The sequence below is a fragment of the Schistocerca nitens genome, chromosome 3 (assembly GCF_023898315.1).
Source record: "Schistocerca nitens isolate TAMUIC-IGC-003100 chromosome 3, iqSchNite1.1, whole genome shotgun sequence".
NCBI lineage: Eukaryota > Metazoa > Arthropoda > Insecta > Orthoptera > Acrididae > Schistocerca > Schistocerca nitens.
In genome coordinates, this window is record NC_064616.1 from 695,926,818 (window position 1) to 695,940,237 (window position 13,420).

General features: G+C 41.5%; 1 protein-coding gene across 4 annotated transcripts in view; it reads left to right on the plus strand.

Annotated features, from left to right (window-relative positions):
- Positions 1 to 13,420, plus strand: part of LOC126248667 (transmembrane protein 43 homolog) — a 224,113-nt gene that overhangs the window by 186,888 nt on the left and 23,805 nt on the right. For all 4 annotated transcript variants that reach the window (XM_049949887.1, XM_049949888.1, XM_049949890.1 and 1 more), the window contains one exon: positions 1,279 to 1,498. In XM_049949887.1, coding sequence (XP_049805844.1) covers positions 1,279 to 1,498 — 220 coding nt within the window. The remainder of the gene's footprint in view (positions 1 to 1,278; positions 1,499 to 13,420) is intronic.

Genomic DNA, 13,420 nt, shown 5'->3' on the forward strand with positions numbered 1-13,420 from the left:
AAGTTCTGGACAGCAGGCTTGTAATGACTTCAGTATATGTATATGAACTGTACAAAAATCTCAGCATTATGAATGTAAAGAAGAATTTTATGGTACATTAAACAAGGTGTCAGTTAAAGTTGGGGTGAACGAAAATTTGGGGAACAAGAAACTACTATGAACGATTTTGTAAAAGAAAAAAAAAACTAATAAAAGTGCAGCTGTAGCTGACTGATTTTTCTGCACTACAGAAATTTATTGTATCAGTTCACAATTTTCTGTACTCGGAAGGATTCAGATTATTTTCTTGGTTTGTTGTTTTGTGTTGCCAGGAGCTTTTACCCACAACACAGGGTTTTTGATCAGGGACAGGATGAACAAATGATTATAAATATTCATGGTGACAGAACTGGCCACGAGATACTGTGCTCAAAATTATCTTTGATAAATAAATTCATATTATATGGCCAGACGACAGTGTCAAGGAAGTCTGTTTTGGCTAAGTTTAAGAACTTAGGAGATTGAGATCAGTATTTTCACAAAACTGCAGACATATTGCTATATGATAATCGCAAAGTTTAGTTTAAAATACTAGATTAAAGTAGATATTGGAAAATTTCTGCATGGACATTTCTCTTACTTAATCTGAAACAACAGTTTCTTATTTCATGTCATTCCAGTGAAAGTAAAATACAGTGCAAATACATATAGATTTGAAAGAAATCGGTCTGTTGCAGAAAAAAATCATGGATTGCTCAGTTTACTATTAGCAAACTTTTTTCGCCGCTGTAGTGTGTAGTAGACAAAGTTTTATGTACATCTTCTCACGACAGCTCTCTACAGCTACTACAATCATGTTTGTGACTCTTGTCGCTGATGCACTAAATAATCAGCCTACCGAGAGTCTCACCTCGTTACAAGTGTGTAAGGTTCAACAAGATGATGGATCATAAATGCACTGACGTCTCAGAATATGTCGTAATACAAGAGGAAAACTTAGAAAACTTACGGGAACGTTGGCGCATTGCTGACAAGTCAGACAACACCCTTTGAAAATGAACAGTAGAATGGGCTTGAATTTATATCTAGCTATTAATTATTTCGAAAACAGTCGATGAGAGAAAACGATATTAACAGACTGGTTGCATATAGTAACAGTAAATACATAATTTTCAACAGAATGACATTAAAAGTTTTTCATTGAGGTATTCGTAATTGGATAGGATTGTAGGGTAATTCAGTGCCGTTGTTTGGTCAAATTATTCTTGCATCACTTCCCTAGTTTGAGTTTCTTTTCAGGTGAGCATTATTGGAAAGCAGAATGGTAACAAGATTGAGCCATATAAAGCTCCAAATGGCAATGAAATTTTGATTCTCCACCATGGTATACTCACTGTGGAGGAAACACTTCAGAGGGAACATTCTCCAAACATATGGCTTATATGGTTGTGCCGTATTGCTGGATGGCTTCTGCTTTTCCAGGGTTCATCATATCTGAATGGATTACTGCGATTTGTTTGTATGTATCATGGCTATTCTATTCTTGAATTCTTTTTTTCCAACTGTTTGGTTCCCTTAATGTTAATGTAATATCTTAAAACACTTTTTTGCTGTAGAGACATATGAGATTTTATAATATAATGATGAAATAAAAGAAATTATTCAAATAGTTAAGGGAGATGAAAATTTAATAGTGATAAGTAGCTGGAATTCGATAGTAGGAAAAGGAAGGGAAGGCAATATTGCACCTGAGTATGGACTCGGGGAAAGGAATGAAAGAGGAAGCCACCTGGCAGAATTTTGCACAGAGCACAATTTGACTCTCGCTATCACCTGGTTTAAAAATCATGAAAGCAAATTGTGCACTTTGAAGAGACCTGGAGACACTGGAAGGTTTCAGACTGATTATATAATTGTAAGACAGAGATTTAGGAACCAGATTTTAAATTGTAAGACATTTCAAGGAGCAGATGTGGACTCTGACCACGATTTATTGTTTGTGAATTGTAAAGTTAAAACTGAAGAAATTGTAAAAAGGTAGGAAATTAAGGAGATAGGATCTGGATAAACTGACAGAACCAGTGGTTGTAGAGAGTTTCAGAGGGAGCATTATGCAACGATTGACAAGGACAGGGGAAAGGAATACAGTAGAAGACGAGGGAGATGAAACAGTGAAGGCAGCACAGGATCAAACAGGTAAAAAGACAAGGCAAAGTAGAAATCCTTGGAAAACGTAGGACATACTGACTGTAATTGATAAAAGGAGAAAATATAAAAATGCAGTATATGAAGCAGGCGAAAGGGAATGCAAACGCCTAAAACACGAGATTGACAGAAAGTGAAAAATGGCTACGCAGGAACGGCTAGAAGGAAAATGTAAGGATTTGCAAGCACGTATCGTTAGGGAAAAGGTAGATACCGCCTGCAGAGAAATTAAAGAGGCCTTTGGAGAAAAGAGAGGCAGCTGTATGAACATCAAGAGCTTAAATGGAAAACCAGTCCTAAGCAAAGATCGGAAAGGTGAAAGGTGGAAGGAGCGTAGAGAGGGTCTATACAATGGAGATGAACTTGCAGGCAATATTATAGAAACAGAAGAGGAGGCAGATGAAGATGAGATGGAAGTTATGATAGGACAAGAAGAATTTGACAGAGCACTGAAAGACATAAATCGAAACAAAGCCCCAGGAATAGATTATATTCCATTCCAACTACTGATAGCCCTGGGGGAGCCAGCAATGACAAAACTCTTCCATGTTGTGTGCAAGATGTATGAGACAAGCGAAATACGCTCAGACTTCGAGAATAATATAATAATTCCAATTACAGAGAAAGGAGTTGCTGACAAGTGTGAATATTAACGAACTATCAGTTTAATAAGTCATGGCTGCAAAGTACTAACACAATTTTTGCAGAAGAACGGAAAAACTGATAGAAACTGACCTTGGGGAAAATCAGTTAGGATTCCGGAGGAATGTAGGAACACGCGAGTCCATAGATAGGTTAAGGAAAGGCAAACCTGCGTTCGTAGCGTTTGTGGACTTAAAGAAAGCATTTTATAATGATCACTGGAATACTCTATTTGAAATTTTGAAGGTAGCAGGGGTAAAATACAGGGAGCGAAAGGCTATTTACAACTTGTACAGGAACCAGACGGCAGTTTTAAGGTTCGAGGGGCATAAAAGGGAAGCATTGATTAAGAACGGAGTGAGACAGGGTTGTAATCTATCCCTGATGTTATTCAATCTGTACATTGAGCAAGCAGTAAAGGAAACCGAAGAAAAATTTGGTGTATGAATTAAAGTTCAGGGAGAAGAAACAAAAACTTTGAGGTTTTCCAATGACAGTGTAGTTCTGTCAGGGGCAGGAAAGGACTTGGAAGAGCAGTTGAACAGAATGGACAGTGTCTTGGAAGGAGGATACAAGATGAACACCAACAAAACCAAAACAAGGATAATGGAATTTAGTCGAATTAAATCAGGTGATGTTGAGGGAATTAGACTAGGAAATGAGACTCTGAAAGTAGTAGGTGGTTTTTGCAATTTAGACAGCCAAATAACTAATGATGGTCAAAGTAGAGAGGATGTAAAATAGAGATTGGCAATGGCAAGAAAAGCGTTTCTGAAGAAGAGAAATTTGTTAACATCAAATATAGATTTAAGGGTCACGAAGTCTTTTCAGAAAGTGTTTGTATGGAACGTAGTCATCTATGGAAGTGAACCATGGACAATAAACAGTTCAGACAAGAAGAGACTAGAAGGTTTTGAGATATGGTGCTACATAAGAATGTTGAAGATGAGATGGGTAGACCAAGTAACTAATGAGGAGGTACTGAATAGAATTTGGGGAGAAAAGAAATTTGTATTACAACCTGACTAGCAAGAGGGAGAGGTTGATAGGACACACTCTCAGACATCAAGGGATCACCAATTTAGTACTGGAGGGATGTGTGGGGTTAAAAATCGTAGAGGGAGACCAAGAGATGTATAGAGTAAACAGAGGAAGAAAGTTGTAAGTTGCAGTTGTTATTCGGAGATGACGAGGCTTCCACAGGATATAGTAGCATGGAGAGTTGCATCAAACCAGTCCTTGATTTAATACCTCAACAACAACAACAACAGCTGCAGCTTTTAATATACTGCCAACTATCATAACAACCGCCAACATATAGAGACCTATCATTCCGACGGAGATGTACAATAGGGGCTGTAAACTAAGGAATGAAAAATTTGTTGCACCTAGCGTTATGTAGGTTCTAATGTAAGTTATTGCGTGAAGTATGCTTTCTAGAGACCTGCGATGTTATACTGTTGCTCTGTAATAAGTAGTAGAATATTAGGATGTACAGGTCTTCAGTTCAGAAGTTTAGAACATTTGTGACAGATTTATTGTATTGTAATCTGTCCAGTGGAAATAGTCGACATGCGTACCATTTTATTTTATTAAAAGTACAAATGAAAATTTGGTAACGGAATGGAGACAAAGTGACAGTTTATGTAGGTCACTATGTGGTGGTCTAGAGGCTCGAGACACGTGCTTCAGTTAATGTGACATACCTCACGCATTTACAGCTGAAGCTAAATGTGTATGACATGTGCTACATACTGACGGAAATGGAAAATTTTGCACCATGAACACCTTGACCTAACGCTAGTGTACCTCATACTCCAGTATTTCCATGGCTGTGGCATCTGCTGATTAAAATTTAATCCTATGACGAGCTTATTTTCACTAGAGGCGGCATTTGGCGTTTATGCACGCTCGAACTTCTCGGCGCAGGCAGTTCCGCCAAAGACCGGCAGATGTCAATGCAGCCGCTTCGGACGCGGGGAGCACTTGGCATTCGACTTCTCCCGTTCGGGAATCTAGTGTTGGAGTGGCCCGACAGTCTAATCTAATAAACGCATAATCATTACTTTTGTTGTTGTTAAAGTTGCGAGCTAACATCCCTAAGATGTTCGGGCTCAGACTCGTCTAAGGGTTGAACCGTACGTGTCGCATTACACGCCCTAAATTAGAGATTTATGACCCTTTGGTTGAATTGTTTGGCTGATGGCAAGCTTGAGAAATACAAAGTTAATATAAATATAATAACAGTAATAATAATATTGGGAACTAAATTAACGACCCATAAATGATGTAGGTCACACAGTTGCTATTTGGTTAGAATAATGTTTATTCAGAAAGCAAACTAATAGCGAAAGTAGTCGTATTTACAATTACTGCTACACTCGAGCGCATATCCATTTGACACAATTCGATTATTCACAATGTCATCGCGGAACACAAGTCCAATATTCCACCTCGTTATTTATTTGAAAAGTTACGAGTTCACATCAGGCGCGCGGCTGCTCACCGCTCAGAGACTAAGTCCCGCGATACTACACAACGCGAAATTTTCTGTCATTTCACTTCCTAGCTACGTAAAGACCTACCGTCCGCTTTCGCGTCTCAGTCCGAACTGTACCATTTGGTGTCTAGACCAGAACTGCCCACTGCCCGTCTCCGACAGCGCGCCGAACATCTTCCTCAACTGACTGGTACAGTTCGCTTTCCTGAAGCTGTCCATCTGATTGGCTACAGCTTATTCTACATTACTTTACATTTTAACATATTTAAATAACCAAAGCTTTCACGTTCTAAATAAAGTAACAACAATATCCATTACATAATAAACGTTAAATTCTTTTACATAAAACCAATACAATTTCCTTCTTAACTTTGAATGTCACGCCCAGTAGCCATGCACCAAGAAAGAACAAAAGTAACTATTATGCATTAAACTTTACAACAAATATTCTATTACCTAATGATTCAATAAGGTGTCATGCTGACATCGTTCAATGTGTTTTGTGTGGAGGCAATGATGATCTGATGCTTAACTGTAAATACTGATAATTTAAATTTACAATATCTTTTAAACAAATAAAGTTACAGAGTTGATATTTACAACATTCGTCATTTTAATGGTGCGCTTTATATGAAATGTCGATCGTTAAAATCGACCAATGCGTCTCCACATAAACTGCAATATACTACTAGCTAAACTCCTTATGGAGGCTGAAAAGTTTCTGAAAAAATGTATTCCTGGATAATGGACACCCGTCAGGTAATAGCAAATGCCACTGCATATTTTATATTGGGTTGGTGCATAAATTCGTAGCGTTTTCCCATAAGTTTAATACACACATCAGATACACGTAACAGAGACTTTAATCATCAATAATATATTCTCCTTCATTATTTATAACAGTATGCCAACGCTGGGGTAACTTTTTGTTTCCACGACTGTAGAAACCACGTGGTTTTGAGGCGAAGAACTCGTCGATCCATGTGCGGAGCTCATTTTCATCTGGAAAGGATTGTCCTCGAAAGCTGTTCCATAGAAAGCGGAAACGGTGAAAGTCTGTAGGCTCAATATCAGGTGAATAAGGAGAGTGCGGAATGACTTCCTAAACCAACTCCTGTATAGCGTTTTTCTTACAACATAGAATGCGTGCGGGCATTGTCGTGGAGCAGCACCACTTCACGTAGTCTTCCTGGTCATTGTTCTAGGACTGCGTCTGCGAGACGTCTCAGTTGTTGACTTTAAATGTCAGCAGTGATGGTTAAACATCGGGGAAGAAATTCGTAGTACACCACACCGTCATTGTTCCACCGGATGCATAAATTATCTTTTGGGGATGCCCGCATGTCTTTGTACAGGGAGTTGCAGCTTTGTTTTTGCTCAATCATTCCTTTCTTTTTCTTATGTTAGCATAAAGACAGCATTTCTCGTCATCAGTAACGTTACAGCAAGCAGAGACGGACATATGGCCAACCGCTGTTTCTTGTGATTTTGGCTTGGAGCATGCCGGCCGCTGTGGCCGAGCGGTTCTAGGCGCTTCAGTCCGGAACCGCGCTGCTGCTACGGTGGCAGGTCCGAATCTTGCCTCGGGCATGGATGTGTGTGTTGTCCTTAGGTTAGTTAGGTTTAAGTAGTTCTAATTCTAGGGGACTGATGACAGATGTTAAGTCCCATAGTGCTTAGAGCCATTTGAACCATTTGCTTGGAGCATGTTGCACCCATACACAGTTCATCACATTTGCAAGTTATCGAGTACAGTGACATGGATCATCATGGATTAACTTCATCAAACCCCGAAGGTCTCCTGGACTTTGAGAGTCACTAATGTCAAAACGATCTTCCTTAAAACGAGAAAATCATTTTCTTGCTGTGCTCTGTCCAGTGGCATTATCCTCATACACGACGCAAATATTTCTGGCTGCCTCCGCTGCTGTCACCCACCTATTAAACCCAAACAGAAGACTGTGACGAAAATGTTCCGATTGCTTCACTTGGCACTCCGTTGTGTATCGTCCACAGCGTCACTCACTATCTCCAAATGACAAAATGCCATTATAATAGCAATAGTTGACTACAAACAAAGAACGACAATCTGTAAACAAACACTTAGCAGTCGGAATACCAACATGCAAAACTCTAAGAACTTATGCATCAACCTAATGCACAGGGTAAATCACCAAAGACTTGCGCCACAAAATATTGCGGAAATAGAAAGTGCTATTATTGTGCGGTTTTCACACAATGGATTGGTAGTCAGGGGGTCGTATTTTTACCCTATCAACAGATTGTAATATTGCTTTGAAAGTGTATTTTTTGTGCAAACATACACTTTTTTAAATGGGACAATGCTTGTTGACATTAACATGCTAAAAGTGGGGTAAATTAGAATCTCAGTGGTGTTTGTTGCAGGTTCGTAGTGCGAGTCGTTTACGAGATATCGTATTTTGCAAAGATTCCACAGCGATACTTGTTTGTGCCATTTAACCTGCATAGTTGCTAGGTACAATGTTGTTAGCTTTGCTTAGAGTGTGCATGAGTGTTTCTTGAGTGCATTGCCACTTGCTAATCAGTTAGTGCGCGAGAGTTCAAGCAGTAGGTCGTGAGTGGACGATGAGATTTACCAATGCAGAAAAATCCGCCATGCTCATGGTGTATGGAGAGTATAGGAAGAGTGTAGTTCGTTCTTGTACGGTGTATGCGGCAACATTTCCCAATAGACGTCAAACATCTCTGCAATTATTTATCAATCTCTTCAACCAGTTGCGTGGAATTGGTAGTGTAACACTTAGACAGTGTAACAGAAGGAAACAGGTGCTAGAGAAGAGAGGAAAATTAATGTTCTTGCTGCTGTTGAACGTTAGTTCGTGCGCATTCGCACGAGGAAGTGGCATGAGTCAGGCAAGTGTCCTACACATTCTCCATTGACGTAAGTTCCCATCCCTATCACATCTCACTCCATCAAGAGCTGCATGGAAACGATTATGAAAACCGCGTTAACTTCTGTACATGGGCATTAAGACAAGGTACTCCAGATGTATCATGTATTTTGTTTAGCGATGTAGCCACATTTACCATTCACAGTAATCATGCCCTACTGGTCTGTTGACAATCCGCGTTGGCTTCGTCAGGTGAAACGTCAGCGTCCATGGAGTGGAAACATGTGTGTGGGATAGTGAACCATCAGCTCACAGGCCCGTTTTTCATAGAAGAAACAATGAACGCACACAAGTATCGCAGCCTCCTAACAGACCGTCTTCCACGGATACTAGAAAACGTTCCTCTACAGACTAGGAGGAACCTGTGGTACCAACATGCATGCCCAAGTGCACGAAGTACTACAGCATGTCTTCACGAATTGTTTCCAAATCGTTCGATAGGTCGCGGAGGACCTGTACCTTGTCTGGCCTGTTCCCTGGATTTGACGCCTGTAGAAGTACATACTTGCTACACTTGATGATATCACGTATGCAGCAGTTGCTTCATACCAGACTAGAAGGGTGTATTTCCGCTGCCGGTGACCATTTTGAACACAACCTGTGATGGTCAGTTGTCTCATTACTGGTCAGAAGCCATATGCAGTTGGGTTGTTCTTTAGTATGTGCTACCACACGTACAGTACAAGTGTCTGCATGGGAACTTCTCAAAATACGATATCTCATAAACGACGCGCACTAGAATCTTGCAACAAATACCACGGACAATCTAATTTACCCCACTTTTAGTTTGTCAATATCAATAGGCTTTGTTCCATTTAAAAATGTATGTTTTCACAAAAAATACAATTTCCAAGTATTATTACAATTGGCTAACAACACAAGCCCCTGACTACCAATCCATTCTATGACATCCGCACATCAATAACACTTTTCATTTTCGTAATCTTGGCGGTGCAGGTTTTAGGCGATTCACACTGTCCAGTCAGTATTCCTTGTATTTATTCTGTGAATTGATGTATAGGTAGAAATTTTTAATAAGTGATAAGTATACTAACAGCTAGCAGGTAATACAACCAGTTCCTTGGACAAGCCTCTACAGACCAGTTTTGAATTTACACTACACATACTTCTTATTAATCTCTTTCGAATTTTTATAATTAGTTTGAATTAAACAGTTATCCCAAAATATGATACCATGAAACATTATCTAACGAAAATAAGGAATGTTTATTTATTTTTTATTTATGTACCACCTAGGTGTAACATCATAAGCACAGTAAATAAATAGTTTTTAAGGTCTCTCAGAAGGTGTATGATATGCTCCTCCCAACTGAATTTATTTTCAACATAAGTTCACTTCCTCATCTCGTAGCGTACTGTCGCGCCTGCCTCGTGATCTGGCGGATAAATCTGTGTGTGCCTGTGTTATTCAACACGGGTGATAGTGTTTCAGTGTTTTTGTGTTACTAAATATTGCTGACCCAGTCGGATAGCCGTGCGTGTTAAAGCACCACTTCCGGGACGGGGAGGTGCGCTGCCCCCAGAGTAAATGATCCTGGCGGATTAGCGACGACGGTTGGTGTGCCGGCCAGCCTGGATGTGGCTTTTAGGCAGTTTCCCACCCTCTACTAGGTGAATACCGGGCTAGTACCCAAGTCCCGCCTCGGTTACACGATTCGCAAACATTTAGAAAACTTTCGCTCACTTTTACATAAACAACACTACATGCAGACGGTTGGGGTGCAGATATTTCGCACCGTGGCGGGGAGGTAACTGATTGGCGACAGGATAGGCATCCGGAAACCTCTTGAATCTTAAACTGACCATGCTAAATGCGGTAATGACCATTCCGACCCTGCGCCGATGCTGGGCAAAAACATAAGAAAAAGAAAAAGAATAAGAGTGTCACTACACATTGTTCGCCTCCATGTATGGCGGCAATTGTGGGGAGGGCGTTTCTGCTAGTAGCGAACTCCCCTTGTTAACAGAATGAGATTTTCACTCTGCAGCGGAGTGTGCGCTGATATGAAACTTCCTGGCAGATTAAAACTGTGTGCCCGACCGAGACTCGAACTCGGGACCTTTGCCTTTCGCGGGCAAGTGCTCTACCAACTGAGCTACCGAAGCACGACTCACGCCCGGTACTCACAGCCTTACTTCTGCCAGTACCTCGTCTCCTACCTTCCAAACTTTACAGAACCTCTCCTGCGAGCTTCTGTAAAGTTTGGAAGGTAGGAGACGAGGTACTGGCAGAAGTAAGGCTGTGAGTACCGGGCGTGAGTCGTGCTTCGGTAGCTCAGTTGGTAGAGCACTTGCCCGCGAAAGGCAAAGGTCCCGAGTTCGAGTCTCGGTCGGGCACACAGTTTTAATCTGCCAGGAAGTCCCCTTGTTAAATCCACCCCAGATGTTAGATAACTCCAGACCAACAAGCGACATAGTGGCAGATGCGCTAGCAGTGGTACATGAGGAACAATATAACGTCGAAATCACATAAGACAAAATCTCTCGTCAGGACATGGAAATCGTCAACACAGCTACGTCAGAAGCTGTAGCCCAGAAGCGTGCAAAGATTCGTGAGGTGGTCCAAGCAGCAGTCACAAAATTAAGGAAACGACAGATGGTCCTGAACCAGCTTCGTAACAGGCATCGAGCGCAGCGTCGGTTCCATCCATCAGTGAAATCAATAACACCACCAGCAAAGAGGGGGAAGTACTGCTAGTAAAAGATATAATGACTGAATGGTCAGACGAAGGAACAATGGCTGTCTTTTAGTCATCCAAACGGTGTGTTAAGAAAATCAACGAAAATGGACAGATTAGGGAAACATCGTGCCCAGTGTGTCTTGTAAGCTTCAAAGCGCAGAAACGGCCCGATTCTGTTTATAAACGTGGTGTCCGCTGTTCTGTTGGACCATACGTGAGACCTGTTCTGCACTGTTTTAATTGTCAACAATACGGTCTGCTAGTAAACAATGTCGTAGTCTGAAACGCTGCGCCCACTACCCTGGGCCGTGCGGCATTAACGAGTGTGACATACAAACACCTCCCTTCTACGTCCACTGCGTAGCAGGGCATCCGTCTTACTCTAGAGTGGTCGGAGTACGTCCGACAGGAGAAAATTAAGCAGTGTATGGTATTAGAAGTCATACCATACCGGGAAGCAGCCTCACAAGTAAGAAAATGGTTCAAATGGCTCTGAGCACTATGGGACTTAACTTCTGAGGTCATCAGTCCCCTAGAACTTAGAACTACTTAAACCTAACTAACCTGAGGACATCTCACACACCAATGCCCGAGGCAGGATTCGAATCTGCGACCGTAGCGGTCGCGCGGTTCCAGACTGTAGCGCCTGGAACCGCTCGTCCACCCCGGCCGGCCTCACAAGTAGGTTTCGTGACGTACGTAGACGCAGTCATGGGAAACTTGGCGCTTTTCCAGATATTTGTATGCCCTCAGCATAGTACAGCTATTAAAAACATGAGTGGTACGTATTGTCGGACTTATCCGACGGAACAGACACCACTCATATCTATCGTTCTATGGGCACGACTGCTGTTTGACGAAAAAGTTTCAGGCGTATGCACAACCATTGTACGAAGTCCTACGGGAATCAGAAATCTGCTAGTGAGGTATTAATGGGCGGGGATCGTTGCGGTGCGACGGAAGGGAAGTTGGGAATCTGGAGGTGCTGGAAAGCGTGTCCGCATGGCCGAGTTGGTTAAGGCAACTGTTCTACAGAAGCGGAGCATCCAGGTTCGAGTCACAGCGTGGCACAAATTTTCAGCTTTTGCCGTTGCATTGCCACAGTACCTCGTGCAGCTGCAAGCCATTATTTCCTTCCTATCCTTTTCCCATCCCCGTTTCTTATCGTTCCTTTCACTATAATTATTACATTATAGCTAGTCGTCTAGTCGCCTGACACAAGTGGACAACACGAAATCACAAAATGTAAGGAACAGCTTTTCTGCAAGTCAACCGCTTCAAAAGACCACGTGTTTTACCGATGACGGCTAGATATGCTAGTGAACGACACCACATTTTTCAGAGTTCAAGAAGCAACAATGAAGCAAATAAGGCTCATGCGGAGACAGTAGCGGAAAGAGTACATTCGAGACCAGATGATGCGTACAAGAGCGTATAGATCGCAAGCAGAATTCACAAAATTCCGATAGGAAACAACGCATATACATAGCAGTCCCACAAGCTTCAGCAGGGCCCAATTGTTCAGAAAGGCTTTATAGAGGCAGTTTATAACGAATGTATTAAGACAGATAATGGGTAGCCCACCTGCAGGATCGAACAACACTAACGTAAAGAATTCAGCGCAGAATCGCTAGTGGATCTGGCTTCCAACAGTGGAGGGGTATTTAAGAATATAGCTCACAGGAGAGCTCGTTCCATTAAAAGTAACAAACACAGCCTCCGACATGTTTTACGCTCCAACCAGACATCAGTATGTGCGGTATTTCAAACGTTGTTGCTGCCAAATGAACTGTTTCTATTTCCTCGGTTTAAAGTAAGAGATATCTCTTCAACTTGCTACAGCTACATGATACAGAATGAAAATCGTAATTTCGGTTTACAGATCGCAAAGGGAGACTGTAACGAAACAACTGGATATGCTAGTTAATTCGGTAGCGCATCCGAAGATAATACCAAGTGGCTTTCATGCTCATCACTCTACTTGTTGTCGGCGAAATGATAACTGAGATTGCCAACAACGATAACTTAATCGTTGTAAATGACGGTTCCCCGACGAGGATACCTGCACCACACCAACGGTTGAAAGCTGTAGATTAAAGTTTGGTGTTGCCTAGTTTAACTTTAGACTTCACATGGAATGTAGTAGCAGAGTCATTTGGATCTGATAATCTACCCACTGTTCTCAGATGCGACGCACTAGCGATACATGGTGTCATATGGCCAACGTACAAGTGGAATATTCTTAAAGCAGATTGGAACAAATACAATTCCAGAATGGAAAGAAGCAACGACAGACTACACGAATTTTATTGCTTTTATTGAAGAAGCTGTAACGGTATCTGTCCCACAAAATAAAACCATTATTCCAAAAACTATAACATTACCAGTGTTGTGGGATGAGGACGCCAATAATACATTGCTGGACCTAAGGAACATCCTAAAACTTTACAGAAGGCGCG